Source organism: Protomyctophum bolini, assembly GCF_963924005.1.
Source record: "Protomyctophum bolini genome assembly, chromosome: 19".
Classification (NCBI taxonomy): domain Eukaryota; kingdom Metazoa; phylum Chordata; class Actinopteri; order Myctophiformes; family Myctophidae; genus Protomyctophum; species Protomyctophum bolini.
Genome location: NC_137880.1, coordinates 12,202,511 through 12,218,804, shown reverse-complemented (window position 1 = coordinate 12,218,804; position 16,294 = coordinate 12,202,511). Strand labels below are relative to the sequence as shown.

At 44.7% G+C, this 16,294-nt stretch overlaps 1 protein-coding gene across 1 annotated transcript in view; it reads right to left on the bottom strand.

Annotated features, from left to right (window-relative positions):
• Positions 1 to 952: 952 nt before the first annotated feature.
• Positions 953 to 16,294, bottom strand: part of syndig1l (synapse differentiation inducing 1-like) — a gene marked incomplete at both ends in the record, with an annotated part of 57,922 nt that continues 42,580 nt past the window's right edge. Inside the window, 2 exons of the mRNA XM_080790386.1 lie at positions 953 to 1,111; positions 13,288 to 13,425. Of these exons, the coding sequence (XP_080646512.1) occupies positions 953 to 1,111; positions 13,288 to 13,425 (297 nt within the window). The remainder of the gene's footprint in view (positions 1,112 to 13,287; positions 13,426 to 16,294) is intronic.

Sequence of the window (16,294 nt, the reverse complement as noted above, 5' to 3'; positions counted from 1 at the left end):
GGTGCTGTTTTTTCTTTTTTGGCGATGGGTTCCCAGATTTGTTTGTTTACCAAGAATATGCTCCTGGAAAACACTCCCTCGACAGGGAGTGTCATGGGAATTCCACGTTTCATAGTTTCAAAAGTGAAAAGTTCTGATGGGAGAGCGTTGGCCATGTCGTGTCGCATGTAAGGCCATCTGTTCGCTCTGTGTTTGTGGCGTTCATAAAGAGGGACATGGGCTTTGTAAACTCTCTGGACATTCGAAAGGAAAGCAAACGAGGGCAAATTGACATGAGGGATTGTGACTTAGAGAAGGCTTCCAGTTTCTTTTTTTCAGAGAGTCTGTGGTGCCAACGATGGCGGCAGAGGCTGAATGCTCCAAATCCTCTGAGGCCGGTCCTCTAGTGCTGTGTCGTCCCTTTAAGATTTTGCTTAAGTTCCACTAATTGGCTGCCACATTTTATTCTCTGCCTTGCCGACACAAAAGTCTCTGCCGTCACGTCGGGTGCTAAAAACACCCCCGAGATGCAACGGGGGGTTCAGACAAAACGGCTCTTTATTCTGACCGGCTGTGTTTGGAGCAGTCAGATGCCAACTGGCAGCCAAACTGAAATGGCTCCGTCGCTCAGGTACCAACTGTCCCCCACCCACCATCTTTAAAAGTTGCACCCCCCACCCCCCCAATCCTATGCACCCCTCCCCCCTCCCTCTCCCTCTTCCTACATGACCTTTCTCCAGTCACTGTAGCTAATCTCGGTTGACAGGGGGGCTAGAGGGATGGGGGAGAGAGAGAGAGAGAGGAGAGCAGGGGGGATTGGAGGAGGAACGTACAAAATCCAGTTGCCCTACAGCAGCAGGAGTAGTAGTCGTAGTAGTAGCAGTAGAAGGTGGAGAGCTGCGGTCCCCAGAGGTCTGTTTGTCTCTCGGTATCCCGGGCGGACTGGGAGGCAGGTGGAGCCGGCTGGCTGCCGCTATATGTGTCCTGGTTTTGAGAGGTAGGCGATGAGGGCTACCACCACCCCCACGTACACCCCCGTTCCTATGGTGATGGAGAGAGCCGCGAGGAAGAGAGCCCGCCGGGATGCGATGTTAGCCAGCGGGAAGTCACCCTTACTCACTGCCTTACTCGTCTGGAAAAGAGAGAGAGAGAGAGAGAGAGAGAGAGAGAGAGAAAGTGAGTGAGTGTGTTATAGAGGGAAAAAGCGACCCATTTTCCGGAGGAAAGATAATTACAGAGGCTATTTATTATTTCCCCCTGTGGTGTGCAGAAAGGGGATTGGACTGGGAGGAAGGGACCACTTGCGGAGGGACACAATGGAATTGAAGAAGGGGGCTCATCGTGGCATTGTTAGAGTGAAAAATGGCTGTCGCCGCGGAAATGTCAGCGATATATAGAGGAGGTCAGGCCTGTATCGGAGCTGTTGTATAGGACCAGTTTATTGCGCCGCACCGCGCGGCGGAGGATACATTCATGATGTGTCATTAATTTTCCGGTGAGAACTGTTTGGATGTGATAAGTGTTGGCCCTTTGAGACACCGTGGAGACGGGAGGGTGGGATGTCCTCTCAGCGTTGGGAAGAATTCACAGCCACAAAGAGGACAACTTATCCTACTCGGCAATCACTCTGCAGTCTGCGCAGATTCACTGTTTCCCAAACAGTGCATTAAAGTCGGGACCCATTTGCGGGTCACGGACCAATTTTTATGGGTCACGACTCACGACTCGAGTCTACATTCCATTCTTTCCTTTCCTACATTATGATAAAAGGGTTATCTTTAAATAATAAAGAAAAGGGACCGCACACTGTCAGAAACTTTTATCATAAAGAACTGCTGATCCTATTCTACTATTCCTATACTTTCTGCTTACTTGTCATAACGCCTGTCTGTCTGTCTGTCTGTCTGTCTGTCTGTCTGTCTGTCTGTCTGTCTGTCTGTCTGTCTGTCTGTCTGTCTGTCTGTCTGTCTGTCTGTCTGTCTGTCTGTCTGTCTGTCTGTCTGTCTGTCCGTCCTCATTCATGTTTTTCCTCAGATGCAGTAAAAGCTGTTTATTTATTGCCATTTGTTTTGTACACTCACTCAGCTGGAGGTGGAGCCGAGGGAAGTGAGTCAGAGAGCAGTGCCATCGATCGCCAGGTTTTCCAATTGTCTAATTGTGCCTTCTCCTATTTATAGCAGCATGCCGTATCTGGGCTGAGGGCTATACGGCATGCACAGACACAACCAGAGAGATAGAGCTGTCTCAGTGTTGCAAAGTTGTAAAGGACTTTGATTTAAACGCATGGCAAGCTGCAGACCCAGCAAAGCTGGGCTTACATGTATATAAATTACACTAAGCACACCTATATAATCCTCTGTAGTTGTTTGTGTGCTGTAACTGTGTATATTATCCCCGATATGTTCCCTCAGTCCGTACGCTCATTCTGTAGCTGAGGTCACAAGGCGAAGCCCTCCCATTGCATTTCAGAAACGGCGCATGCAGGTCGCGATGATGCATATTTTTTCTTGCGGAAGCACAGAGAAAGCCTCCATGTTTAGCAACAAACAGGGTATCGATCAAACTGGTCTTTAAATGTTCCCAGAAGTAGTATTTGTAATTGTTTAGAAAACGTTGCACTTTTTTTGACCAAAAATATTGGTCAAAACCAATCTCTCTCAGTCAGGTTCTACAAAGGCAACATTTTATCGCACTCAGCAGCACCCTGCTCAGAGTGTAGTGTGTTTCACAGCTCCTCAGCAAACTAGCAATGCATAGAGTACACTTTTGACAGGTCTAGTTATAAAAAATACATTAGCAAAAGGCTCCAGTATACGGGTTCCATAATGTGCTTACCTTTGTGAATTCCACACACTTTCCTTATACATATACTATATGTACTGAATAATGAAAAGTCCAGGTGTTATAATACCGCTGGTGATTCACTATAAGTCTAATATAATATATTAATATTATGTATGATCAATTTCAGAGGCCATGTGACTTCCACATCTAGTTTTGTCAGTGTCTAATAACGTACATCAAATAGCCGTTAGCGGCCACTCCACCTTCATATTTGATGTGTTTTACGATACATATTGAATATCTATGGTACCTTCAGTGAACACCAGAGACCTTGATGCACTTGAATTAAATTTATATTCATAATTTCAAGCACACAGTATGCGACTCACATGGGGAAAAAAGGGAATCTGTACTTTGATTTCCTGTGGTAAAAAAAACCTAGGGTCCCTATTCTGTGAATGTCAGACCAATAGGCTCACATAGGCTCGTTGTGAGCATGTATGTATATAGATTTTTAGCCAAGAGATTTAGAATAGAGGAGGAAATAAAGAGGGGACAAAGTATAGGTCCCTGGGGGATCCTCTGGTCAATGAAGTATCTAGGTTTTAAGTGGTCAAAGGTCTGACTAAATGTACAATTTGTGCACAAACAGAGCTGTTTTATAAAGACAACTTTCTGGTATCTTTTGGACATGCACACCAGCTTTTCTATACCGGTGGTGCTAAAAAATAAAATAAAAAACAACTCAGAGTTACAGACCTATCGCTGGAAGGCTCCATGTGAATCCCCTATAGCCTAAAGTAAGACGGAAGGTCCCTGTGGAATCCCCACCTATAGGACGCCCTCTTGGGATGCTCTCTTGGGATTGGTGGGATCCGGTGGCTGAACACGACCATAATCACCATATAGCTGCAGTGTCTGGCTCTCTTCCATGTCATGGGGTCAGAGGTCACATTAAAGTGATGTCTGTGTTAGGGTCATTCACGGCTGGAAAACATTCTACCGGCATCTCTGCTTTCTAATTGCCTCCCAATTATAATGCTGTTTGTTTATCCATTGTTGTTTTAGCCATTAAGAATATGTGACAGTGTTTCTGTAATTGGAGTGTGGTCATGGTGCAGACAATGAGGAGGAAACGTGTTCGGGTATCACAGAAAAAGATTGAGACTGGTTGGAAGGACCTGTAGTCTGGTTAAAGGTGACGATATACTACATACTTCTTGAATATGAGATACCGTGTGATCTGCATCGGAAAGGCAAAGCTAGCGTTCCTTGTAGTTTTAAACCAGTCCAGTGTTGTTGTTTTTGCTGTTGTAACATTACAAGGTACCTCTGTGCATTGACTGGTGATATATGATGTTCTGTAGGCTATCAATAACAGTAGCCCTTACTGAGAATCTGAGATCAAACAATAATGTCCTCAGAAATTGCTACAGTTTCCGAGTCAGGTCGAAACCCAGCTCAGGGATACTCCAGTTCTCACACGGAGGTCATTGAGGTCAGGCCAATCACACACACACACACACACACACACACACACACACACACACACACACACACACACACACACACACACACACACATGCACACGCACGGGCACACACACACACACACACACACACACACACACACACACACACACACACACACACGGCAACAAATAATATTAAAATGCAAGATGTGCATCAGATGTGCATCTTTCTTATGTTGTTTATAATTTGTTCGTGAGTGCAGTCAATTACACGCCCCCTAAGCGTTGTAAAATGCACCGAAGGATGGGAGTGAATAAGTAAACACAGACAGTTTATTACATTCAGTGTATTTCGCCTCCCAGGTGTGACTGACGCATCAATAAAGTAATCATTAAACAAACACTGTTATGGCGTTCCAGGAGAGCTCCGGGGGAGAGCACACATTCCTTTTACATTCACAATATTATGATGGCCCGGCGGCAAGGACTTCTGGTGAGAACTATGAAGAAACCATAACCCATTAAGACATGAGGATTTAGAACACATTTTTTAGAATCGACAGTTTTCAAAAAAGAAAATGAACTTTCTGTGTCAGTGGTTCTAAAACTTTCATGTCAAGGACCCCCAAAATGATCTGTATTGACTCCTATCCCAGTATATTTAGTTCCAGGGCTGCCCGCATGCAGGCAAAGATTTCAGCTAAAAGTGTTTGAATACAGGCCTACACATAATTTAAAGCACGATTTTATCTAAAATAGGGCGGCACCAAGTGTGGTTAAAGTGGTTAAAATCTAAAACGACATGGATTCTTTCGCGGTTTTAACGTGTTAATGTGACTTTGGGGTTTAATTGGCCTCCGTATCACATGCAGGACAACCGAGTCAGGTTGAAAGCTCTTCAGGCTCAAACGGGTGTTATTTAACTTCTTTGTTAAGCATCCTGCAATTAATTGATTAATCGTTCCATTGCAACGATTCCACGCGGTAATTAAGTCAAAGCCCATCACCGGTCTCCTGCAGACCGGTGGTAATTGCAAGGGCTGAATGCAATTAATGCTGATGTAAGGACATAATAGATAGTCACGTCTTGGGATTGTTGTTTGTGTTTTCTACTTTTCTTTTGTTGGTGTGTGCGTGTGCGCGTGTGCGTGTGCATGCGTGCACACGCACGCGCGTGCGTGTGCTTCCTCTCTTTGAATGCCCCTGAATGGCAATAAATGGCTGGAGGCTTTATCTTGCCAACCTTGACAAAATGATTGAAATGTGTCGTCCTGGTAGCAGCAATTAGACTTCCGCACCTCAGCAGGACGGAGGCTCATTTCAACTAAATGATATGTGCTCAACACACTGGCAAAACACAACCCAACAAACCCCAAATAGATCTCTCTCAATGCTGCTCTATCCCATCCGTCCATCCATCCATACATCCATACACACAGAATAACACAGGTGTACACAGGCACGCACACACACACACACACACACACACACACACACACACACACACACACACACACACACACACACACACACACACACACACGACGTAAATGACGCATACATGGACATGCAGTCATCGACCCACTCCCACACGCCCACACGCACACAGACCGTGGTGTGTCCGTTCAGCTCCATCCTCCTCGGTGATGACTCACATCCTGCTACGACGACTACACAGGGCGGACTTCGTCAGCATAACGATAACATAAAACATCAAATCCACGCCAGTGTTTCTCAAACACTTTCATTTCACGCACCCCCGCATGCATTAGACACCAATCTGTCAAATCTTCAGTGTTAATTACTTGATTAGTTAATTTAACTCTAGACTCTTTACGTATAGGCCTACATGTGCTGACTGGCTAGATGCGGCCGCACTACAAACACTCACTCACTCTGACTCAGTCCTCGGTGGCAAGCAATTTCCACTAATACCCACATATCTGTTTCTGGTGAATCATTATATTGACAGTGTATTTCTCTGAATTTAAAGGGAAATACTGGACACATGAAGGAAGATTGAGGAAACACAGAAACCCCCGGACTATAGGGATGAACTATACTGTATATGATTCAATACTTACCTTTGTTATGATTTCCCTTTCCCCCTACTCTTAACCCCATCTGTGAAACTAAAATACATTTGGCTTTCACAATACTGTGAGTCTTGGTTTAGATCAGTTGCCAGAAACCCCCCTTAGGGAGGGATGTCGAACTCAAATACACAGTGGGCCAATATAAAGAAATTGGTACAAGTCGAGTGCCGGACTGTGTTTCAACACACGGGACATTTTTGGGGAGAGGGGTAGCTGAAAGTTGACCATGCACAAGTGATATACTTTCACTGCTGATCAATAGTGAAGAGAAGACGCATGCTTGCGCTTGCGGGCCCTCGATACGTGACAATGCATTCGCAGTGCATTGTGGGACTTGTGGGTATTATAATGGTCTGTGCAATATACCAGAGGGCCAGTTCTAATACTAATTCAATATCATCCCGCGGGCCAAAGATAATTAATTCACGGGCCTGATTTGGCCCCCGGGCCTTGAGTTTGACATATAGCCTTAGGGGGTCCCCAGACCACACTGTGAGAACCAGTGGTCCATGCACGCTCTTCATGGAGGATCGGCTGATCTCCACCAGGCGCGAGGTGAAACATTTATCAGCGCCTTCCAAACAAAAACCCTCAGCCTATTACCGCCGATTATTGAAAGCCATTTCTCCATTCTCCTATTAATCTAAAGGCTCCCTGCTCATTCTCTGCCTCAGACATCGATGGTATTCACGTCCTTATCTGTTGCATTTGAGGGCGGCCGCGTGGTGAATCTTTAAACTCTAAGCAGAAAACTTTTCACAGAAGCCTTTGTGTTTGAAAATTGACTTCAAAGAGATTTGGCACAATGGAAGATGGAAGCCCTTGACGTACGTGTGTGTGTGCGTGTGTGTGCGCAATGAAAGATGGAAGCCCTTGACATAAGAAACGTATACGTGTGTGTGTACAATGTTAGATGGAAGCCCTTGACATAAGAAACGTGTGTGTGTGTGTGTACAATGGAAGATGGAAGCCCTTGATATAAGAAACGTGTGTGTGTGTGTGTACAATGGAAGATGGAAGCCCTTGACATAAGAAACGTGTGTGTGTGTGTGTACAATGGAAGATGGAAGCCCTTGATATAAGAAATGTTAGTGTGTGTGTGTGTGTGTGTGTGTGTGTGTGTGTGTGTGTGTGTGTGTGTGTGTGTGTGTGTGTGTGTGTGTGTGTGTGTGTGTGTGTGTGTGTGTGTGTGTGTGTGTGTGTACGTGCATTCTTGCATGCGTGCATACTGTATCTACTGTATGTGTTAGGTCTGTGGATGCATTCCCTCCCGTTACACTAGGCGGGATCAGTGCCAGTCAAATGCGCAAAACATATAGAAGAAGAGAGCCATGGGCAACCCATTGAAAATTGAAATGAATAGCAAGGTGCAGGGCTGTCCACCCTCTATCCTTTATAACTCTATGGGGCAACCAGGAAGTGGAGGACATTAGCCACTGTAGCCCACTTGTTGGTGTGCATGTGCGTGCGTGTATGCGTTTCTGTAAGCTTATAGCTGTGTCCTACAGTATATATTTTTTGTACTTCCGTCTGTCTGTCTGTCTGTCTCTTTCTATCTCGGTTTTCTTTCTGTCTGTCAATTACTCTCTATTTCTCTCTCTTGCTGTCAATATTTCTCATCTCTCTTTCTTTCTTTTTTTCTGTCCGTCTCTCTCTCTATCGTCCTCTCTATCTCTCTGTGGGCTTCCTCGTCGCTGTCCAATATATAGGACAGCTCTATTGATCTATTAGCCACAGACTCCATTACCTGCACTAAGCTGTTTGTTTGTAAAAATGTCCAGGGCCATCAAAACGTCAAAGCTGTTCCGCCATTATATCTCTGTGTTGTCCTTGCCACACTGCAACAGTTGCAGAGATTGTGCCCGTCGAATAGTCTCATATTTCCATCTCAGTTCAGGAAAGCACATGGTGTGCTTTATTTTTTATAGCAGGCGGGGATATGTTTTATCCCCGCTTCTGATCAGACTGAATTTAATATACATTTCCTTCTGGGAAATGTAGACTGTCTGATGTGTTTCATATCTATTTGATAACGGAGCAATTTAATTGAGGGAAAACATTATGCAGTTCAGTTCACTTGGCAACTTTCCATGATTTTTCAAAAATGTTCAGTTTTTCTTTTATAGAATAAATAGTCGCTCTGCAAGCTCAGAGCTTAAGCTCGTAGATAGACAATATTCACTATTTGTGCTACAACAAAAGTAGACTATAGGTTTCCATTGGTTAAGAAAATCCCCCCCCCATCTTTTCAAATCGAACCCTGGTGTACTGAGCCACGCAATCTGGTTAATTGGTGAGTGCTGCAGGTTAAATGAATAACCCTACATGTGTTCCTCTCAAAAGTCAGGATTATTAAGCGTTCACGTCTTCTTGGCACTGCTTTTAGTGAATTTGGCCTAGGTGACAAAATGAAGCCGAGTGGAGTAGTGGACCAGGTCCAATGAAATTAGGCAGCTACATCTTAACCTGACAACTTCGGCCCGTTCCCTGCTCTGTGGGAGGTGAGACAGGCAGGAGAGCTGACCACCCATCCATATACACTAAACCATCACTTCCACATAATTACCCAGGAAGAATCAAATTAGCTCCTGACAAGATAATTCACTGACTGCCTTCATCTCTCCTCAGCTTGCCCGCTGATAAGAGGGCTAAACGCTTTAGCCACTTTGATAGACTTCATCCTCCAAGAAAGATATTGTGAAGCTCGGCCACAAGTATAGAGCCCTGGGTGATCCCGGTCAGCTACACTGTCTGGCACTAAAGTATTTTCCTGCGTGTGCAGCGGATCTCACGCATGCACGCACGCACACACACACACACACACACACACACACACACACACACACACACACACACACACACACACACACACACACACACACGTAAAACATCACCTCAAACTGTGCTTTCTTTGACTAATGTGCAAAGCATACCTTGCTATTTTATTTATTTATGATTTCTTTGTTACTGTTGTTAATGCAGCTACTGTGTATGCATTCTTGAATGTTGAACATCTGCTATTGAGGACCTTTTGTGTGTGCTGTTCCATCTGCACCATAATATTATTCACAGCAGTTGTAGCGTTGCCTACGTGTGCACATTCACAGTGCATTACATTGTACTCTCAGGTGGAACATATTGAATTGATTGGTGGTAAGACAGAAATGCTGGGGCTGTGTGCCTGATTGCAGTGGTGGTACGTGATGGTGGTGGGTTGGGAGTACAGTAAGTGCATTTACTCAAGAACTGTGTGTACTTAAAGGTATATTCAGTGATTTCACTTAATTCAAATATCACTTTTATTTTTATTTTTTAGTGATAATCCTCCCTAGAGTGTGCTGACCACATAAGGAGTTCCTCTCTGTCCCCAGTTCACCCCTGGGGTAAAAAAAAAAGCTCATAGGTTTCATTTTTGGCTATCCAATCAGGATAGAGAGGGGCCTTGCTCCAATGATGATCAAGCGGAGGCGGGCCTTGGTGTGTGTGCTGTTGGCCTGTTGCGCGTCCCCCCACTGTAGAGCGTGTGCATGTGCACATCTCGTTACCAGGGTGGACCGGGGTTTTTTTCCGAATCACCCCCAAATCACTGAATGTTCCTTTAACCCATTCTGAACGGGAACCCATTTTGGTGTTAGCATCATGTTATGCTTTAGCTATTGAAAAATAGCAGATCTACAAGCTCATAGCGCGCCACTCGGTACGAGCTTGTAGGTCTGCTATTTTTGAAAAATCGAAGAACGACTGACATTTTTTAGAATCTGATCTCAGGTCAGAATGGGTTAATCAGACCAGTGTGTGCCCAGTGGAAACCTTGTATGAATCTGATCTCAGGTCAGAATGGGTTAAGTACAACTTTGAGGCACCTTTACTTGAGTACTTCCATTTCTCAACACTTATCTGACAGCTTTAGTTACCATAGAGGCAAACCGTTTGACACATTTTGAAAACGCTTGAAGCAAAAAACCTGTGAATATAGGGGACATTCTGCATACTTTGACTATACTTTGAACAAAATACAACTGACTGATTGACATTCACTTACTGCAGCTGCAGAGAGAGAGAGAGAGAGAGAGAGGATTCAGTGTGTCCATTAAGTATGCCTGCCTTTACCGTCCTCTGCATCGATCGACAGGCTTCACAATAAGATACTGTGCTGCTGTTGTACATTGATTGAAAGCAGCAGGGTTCAACCGGGCCACTTCAGCGGCCGAGGAAGCGCTGTCACTGTGAGAGAGGAGCTCAGCATCGCTGCCGCGGTTCAATAGTTTCTCATATTGCACTTCCAGTGTATATGACTGGCCTTTGAGGAGCTTGTGAAGTGTCTAGGAGACGATCTATATAGCATAGGGCCGCGGCGCTGCTGCTGCTGTCAGACAGGTGAAGACATGTGTGCAGTGAAGCATGCGCCCATGGGAGGCTTCCACAACACAATGTGGCCGTTTGTATCATATGGCCTGCAAATGAGGAGTTTTATAGCGGGGGAATAGACTGAACTGTAAATGTAAAGAATTCTGACACCGTTCTTTTCCCCTTCCTGTCAACAACACTCAGGGAAGCATACAACTGTACGTTTTTAGGTGCCACCATATAGAAACTTAACCACTTAAGTTCTATATTTCCTATAGGAAGACAAATAGGCTAAAACCGCATCATCTACTGTACAATCTAAAAAGAAAACATTTAGGATAAATAGGGACACGAGGGGTAATGTGGTTAATGTTTATTTTCTTTGGGTAATGTATTTTTGAAGCTTACCCAATCAAATCCTGGTAGTTATTGAGCTCTGTATATCTCCAAAGCATTAGAGTGTTATATAAGTAACGCAACTCGGATAAGGTGCGATGAAACTCACACAGCAAACATCCATCAGAGCAGAAATGAATGAGGATGCAGGGGACATTCTGTGTCAGTGATACAAAACAAGCACTCGTCTCCATCGTGGCTACTGTCAGCAAGGTAGTAACTGGCTTGTTGTTTTGGTCACGGCCTGGTCGTGGTGTATTTGGTGGTGGTTCTCTGTTAGGGCTGTGAATCTTTGGGTGTCCCACGATTCCATTCGGATTCTTGGGGTCACGATTCGATTGAAAATCGATTCTCAATTCAAAAACGATTTCTTTAAAACTCAAAAGTATTTTTTTTCCAGATTCAAAACGATTCTCTATTCCAAATGATTCTCGATTCAATACATAGGATTTCATCACAATCTACTCCAGTCTTGAACTGAAGTGACTATACAGTAACTTGAGAATGACTGAAGACGTGATGTTTACTGTGATTAGGGTAGGCTTACATTTCATATCACAAACACCATGTAGTGACACCCCTATTCTCTGTGGATAACCCACATTCCGGAGGATAAAACGTATACATATTGCATTTTTGCCACAGACATACACAATGAGTGGACAAAAACACATGAAACAGAAACACATGAATATAGCCCTCCATGACCATAACATGTCTGTAACTCTGAGAGTGTTCAAAATGGAACCAAATGGACCATTTGGTTCCATTCGAACACTCTCACGGACTCACGGACACATATTGATGACCCCTGAATGAGGGCAAAAACGGAGCAAAGGAAAGGAACCGTAAAAGCTCCTTTTGGGGTGGATATAAAATAATTGCCATGGGCATTTATAGAACCGAGAAATGTTTTTTTGCAGAGGATTTAAACCACACTATACTATAGGCATGCGGACAGCTAGGGACTTTAACTTTGTTATGACACTGAGCGCTATTGAGTAGCCTACCATTACCACGCTGTGTCGAAGCCTATTCCCTGTCCGGAGCTGTGCCGAGGCCTGTGCGCTTTGCTGTCAGTGCAGAATGTGATGAAGTCTAACGTCCAGGCCGTGAGCCTTGCTTGAATTCTTCAAGCGTAACCACATGAAAAATACTTTCCCATCTGGATGCCAGTCAATCCGGGAAAACCTTCAGACTCCACCTGCCCCTCCGCCTCCCATCTGGAGGTTTATCACTGTCTGTGTGCGCGTGCGTGTGTGTGTGTGTGTGTGTGTGTGTGCTTCCTCCTAGCAAGGCAATTTAGATGCTGTTGATTAGGGTCGTGCCGATGGGCGATGGCAAGCGCATCATGGGTTTTCCCAGCTGATGCTATCGCCCCGCCCCCACGCCCAGGTTCAGGCATAGTGTGTGTGTACTCCATCGTATATACGGTTATTATGATACGCATAGAAAATAGCAGATCTACAAAACTCACAATGGTCACATCGATCGTGATGCATTGGGAGCTTGTGTGATCTTGAAGATTCAAATTTAACCCACCCACAGTACAAGCTCAAAAGCTTGTTGATCAGATTAGATTTTCTTTTCTCTAAATTTTTGGGAGAGTTTCTTTTTTAATTCTCAGTTTTTATGACAAATTAGTGGTGCAAGCCTGGTTGAAAGTGGTTAAAACTCGGGAGGCGTTGGCTGCACATTTGCAGATATACCGATGTCCTAAAACAAAGAACGGTCCGGCCGATATATCGTTCTGACTCAGTGATGTTCACCTTCTACCCCCTCCACCCCCTCATCAGTTTTCCAACCGCCTCTAAGATGGGATGGCATGAAGATAAAGGCCTGGACTGTGATTTACAAGCGCTCCTTATAGGAGGCTTTCAAGCTGCTGGCAGAGTGTCAAGCTGCTATTAGAAATTGGCCTTGAGTTATGGACGGTGTGCACGGTAAATAAGTGGCCCTGAGTGGATGTTAAAAGAGTCAAAGCTAAGTGCTTTTTATATATGATGCGCCTGATGTTTTGCGTGTGTGTGTGTGTGTGTGTGCGTGCGTGCGTGCATGTTTGGTGCTAGTGTGGGCATCCTCCTATGCGTGGGCATGCTCTTGAGGGATTGTCCTTTTCTGTAAGGCCAGACCTGTGTAGTTGTGTTGATTCTGTGGTGTGTGTGCGTGCGCGCATGCACGTGCTTGTGTCTGTGCGTGCATGTGTGCACTTACCCCCTGTGAGAAGTAGAAGGCTGCTATCCCCAGAGGCCAGAAGCAGCACAGCATGGAGAAGATGGCCAGCCCCAGGTGGTCCCTGGGTGGTACCACTATAAAGTTATCTTCACTCTCACTGTCGCTGGAGCAGTCCGTCTGCAAGACAACAGCAACACTATACAGTTCAGAGTATTTTCAGCTGCTGCACATAAGCCTATACACAATGCATCACATTGTCTCGCGTTGAGAGCTTGTACTGTAGATAAGCTATTTTGGAGAATATTTGAGTGGTTAGATGAAATGGAGTTCAGCTCAGTTATTGTGTTTTGTCTATCATGAAGTTCTTTGAATCTTCTCAAAAAGAAACTTTTAGAAGAACTAAATATTGGTAAAACATTGGTAAACAATGGTCTGTTATACATGCTCATGCTCTGCTATATAATATTGTCTCTGTCAGGTAGAAACCTCATTATGTCCAAAACTGTTACATTATTGAAAAGTAGCAAAAATTGCAGATCTACACGCGCAAAACGCATCTCTTCCTGCCACGTTTCGAGCTTGTGGAGCTGCTTTACCTTTGATGCATGTGTGTGACGCTGCAGTATGGTCAATTAGGGCGTTCATTTATAAAACACAAAAAGCAACACTATACAGTGTACTGAATGACTTCTGGCCTGTTCTTGCCTGCTGGGGGATTTGTCCTGCAGCCTCTGATGAGTCAAATGCAAGGTGAAATGATGCTCTTATCTAGGCCAGTGGTTTTCCAACGTTTTCTGCCCAAGGCGCACCAATGGGCAAGTCAGAATCACACCTATGTTCACATTCAAGTTCATGTTTACACTATTGTCCCTCTGCAAAATTTTATTTACTAATGCCAAAAAAAACAAAAAAAAACAAACATGAGCCCTATTATATACTTTCACAGATTAAAAAATGTTTGCATCAGCTATTTTCAAATAGCCTATTGTGTGTGTGTGTGTGTGTGTGTGTGTGTGTGTGTGTGTGTGTGTGTGTGTGTGTGTGTGTGTGTGTGTGTGTGTGTGTGTGTGTGTGTGTGCGTGCGCGCGCGCGTTGAAACATTGATCCAAACGCTTCTTTGCTGCTCACTTTCAGTCTAGTAGTGGATAGACACTGTGCCAATTATAATTTATTTATAAGAAAATATATAAATACAACTCATATGGACTAATCATAAGCTCTACTCATTTTAAAACAGAACTTGGTTAATAATGAACAACTGCAAAAGTCAAGGAAAACAAAAAAGGCCGGGTATAACAAGCTAAGGCAAGTTATTACATAAGTGAAAGACGATAAAAGAGACAGACGGGTATGTTTTAGGTAGTCTTTATCTTTAGTTTGAATGTAATGTCTAAAAGTTTATGCTCTACTTTCATTTAAGGGCAGCCAGCACCAGCTGAAATGCTGCCAAGATAGTTAAATCTTGCTGCTGTTCGACGTGAAGCTCCCCCGTCTGTACGATAGCTGTCTCGTGGCACATCACTTTGGAAGGTGGGATAACTTGGAGGAGCGAATTATGCCAGCTGTTTATTGTCGGCAACACACTTTCCATGATGGATTTCACTCCTTAGACATTTATGAGGACTTTAGATTCATACCCGTGCTTTTGTTTTTCACGAGCGCAGATACAGAGGATTACCGGCCTGCTGCCAGCCAGCAGACTTTAAACTTGAAACATGAGACGAGGCGGCTCTCAGTCCTTCCCTACAAGTGTGTCTGGCACGAGATTTTGCTACGAGGATCATTTCCAAACTTTGCTTGGTGATTGGAGTGCATACTGTATATCTAATGCATGTATAGAGCCACGAGAGCGGTCGCACTTTCATTATGTCAGCGCTTTAAAGGCTTCTAACTCAGCGAGTTCTGAGATCCACTGACCAGGCCCAAAGCATGACGAGATCAACTGACCAGGCCCAAAGCATGACGAGATCCACTGACCAGGCCCAAAGCATGACGAGATCCACTGACCAGGCCCAAAGCATGACGAGATCAACTGACCAGGCCCAAAGCATGACGAGATCAACTGACCAGGCCCAAAGCATGACGAGATCCACTGACCAGGCCCAAAGCATGACGAGATCAACTGACCAGGCCCAAAGCATGACGAGATCAACTGACCAGGCCCAAAGCATGACGAGATCCACTGACCAGGCCCAAAGCATGACGAGATCCACTGACCAGGCCCAAAGCATGACTAGATCCACTGACCAGGCCCAAAGCATGACGAGATCCACTGACCAGGCCCAAAGCATGACCAGATCAACTGACCAGGCCCAAAGCATGACGAGATCAACTGACCAGGCCCAAAGCATGACCAGATCAACTGACCAGGCCCAAGCATGACCGCTTCATCCTCGAGCAGCCGTGGCGCAGTGATTCTCAAACCTTTTCATGCAAAGGACACCCAAATTAATGTATGTATTTGGCCACCGACCCCCATTTGAAAATGTTGGCAACATTATATGGGAAAATGGGGGGGGGGGATAGCAGATCTGCTATTTTAGACAAATAGCGGACATATTATATAGAAGAAGGTTGAAATGAATTTGACGCTATTTTAACTTGCTGGGGACCCCCTGGAACCCCCATCAAGGACTTCTGGGGGTCTCCGGACGCCACTTTGAGAGCCACTGCGTGTGGAGAGACTTTGAGGCGTGCAGGCAGATACCCCGCGGGAGGTTCCTGGGAGATTCCCATGAGAAAAGCTAATGACCCCATTACGTTAGCTAAAGTATTTTTGCTTTACTTTGAGCCATTTGGTTGTTTGATCTCATCGCTATCACACATAGCAAAACAGTTCAAAGATAATTGGGCATGAGAGACTTGTTGTTGCCTACTTATATGGAGCATGACGGCAAAATAGCGTTACATTAAAAAAAAAAAACATTAAACTGATTGACAACAAAATCACTTTCTTTTCGGAGAGGATCATGACGAGGTGGTAAATTGCACTGCAATTATGATTTTAGAATGCTCATGACAGATTAGCACTCTTCATCAACTTTAG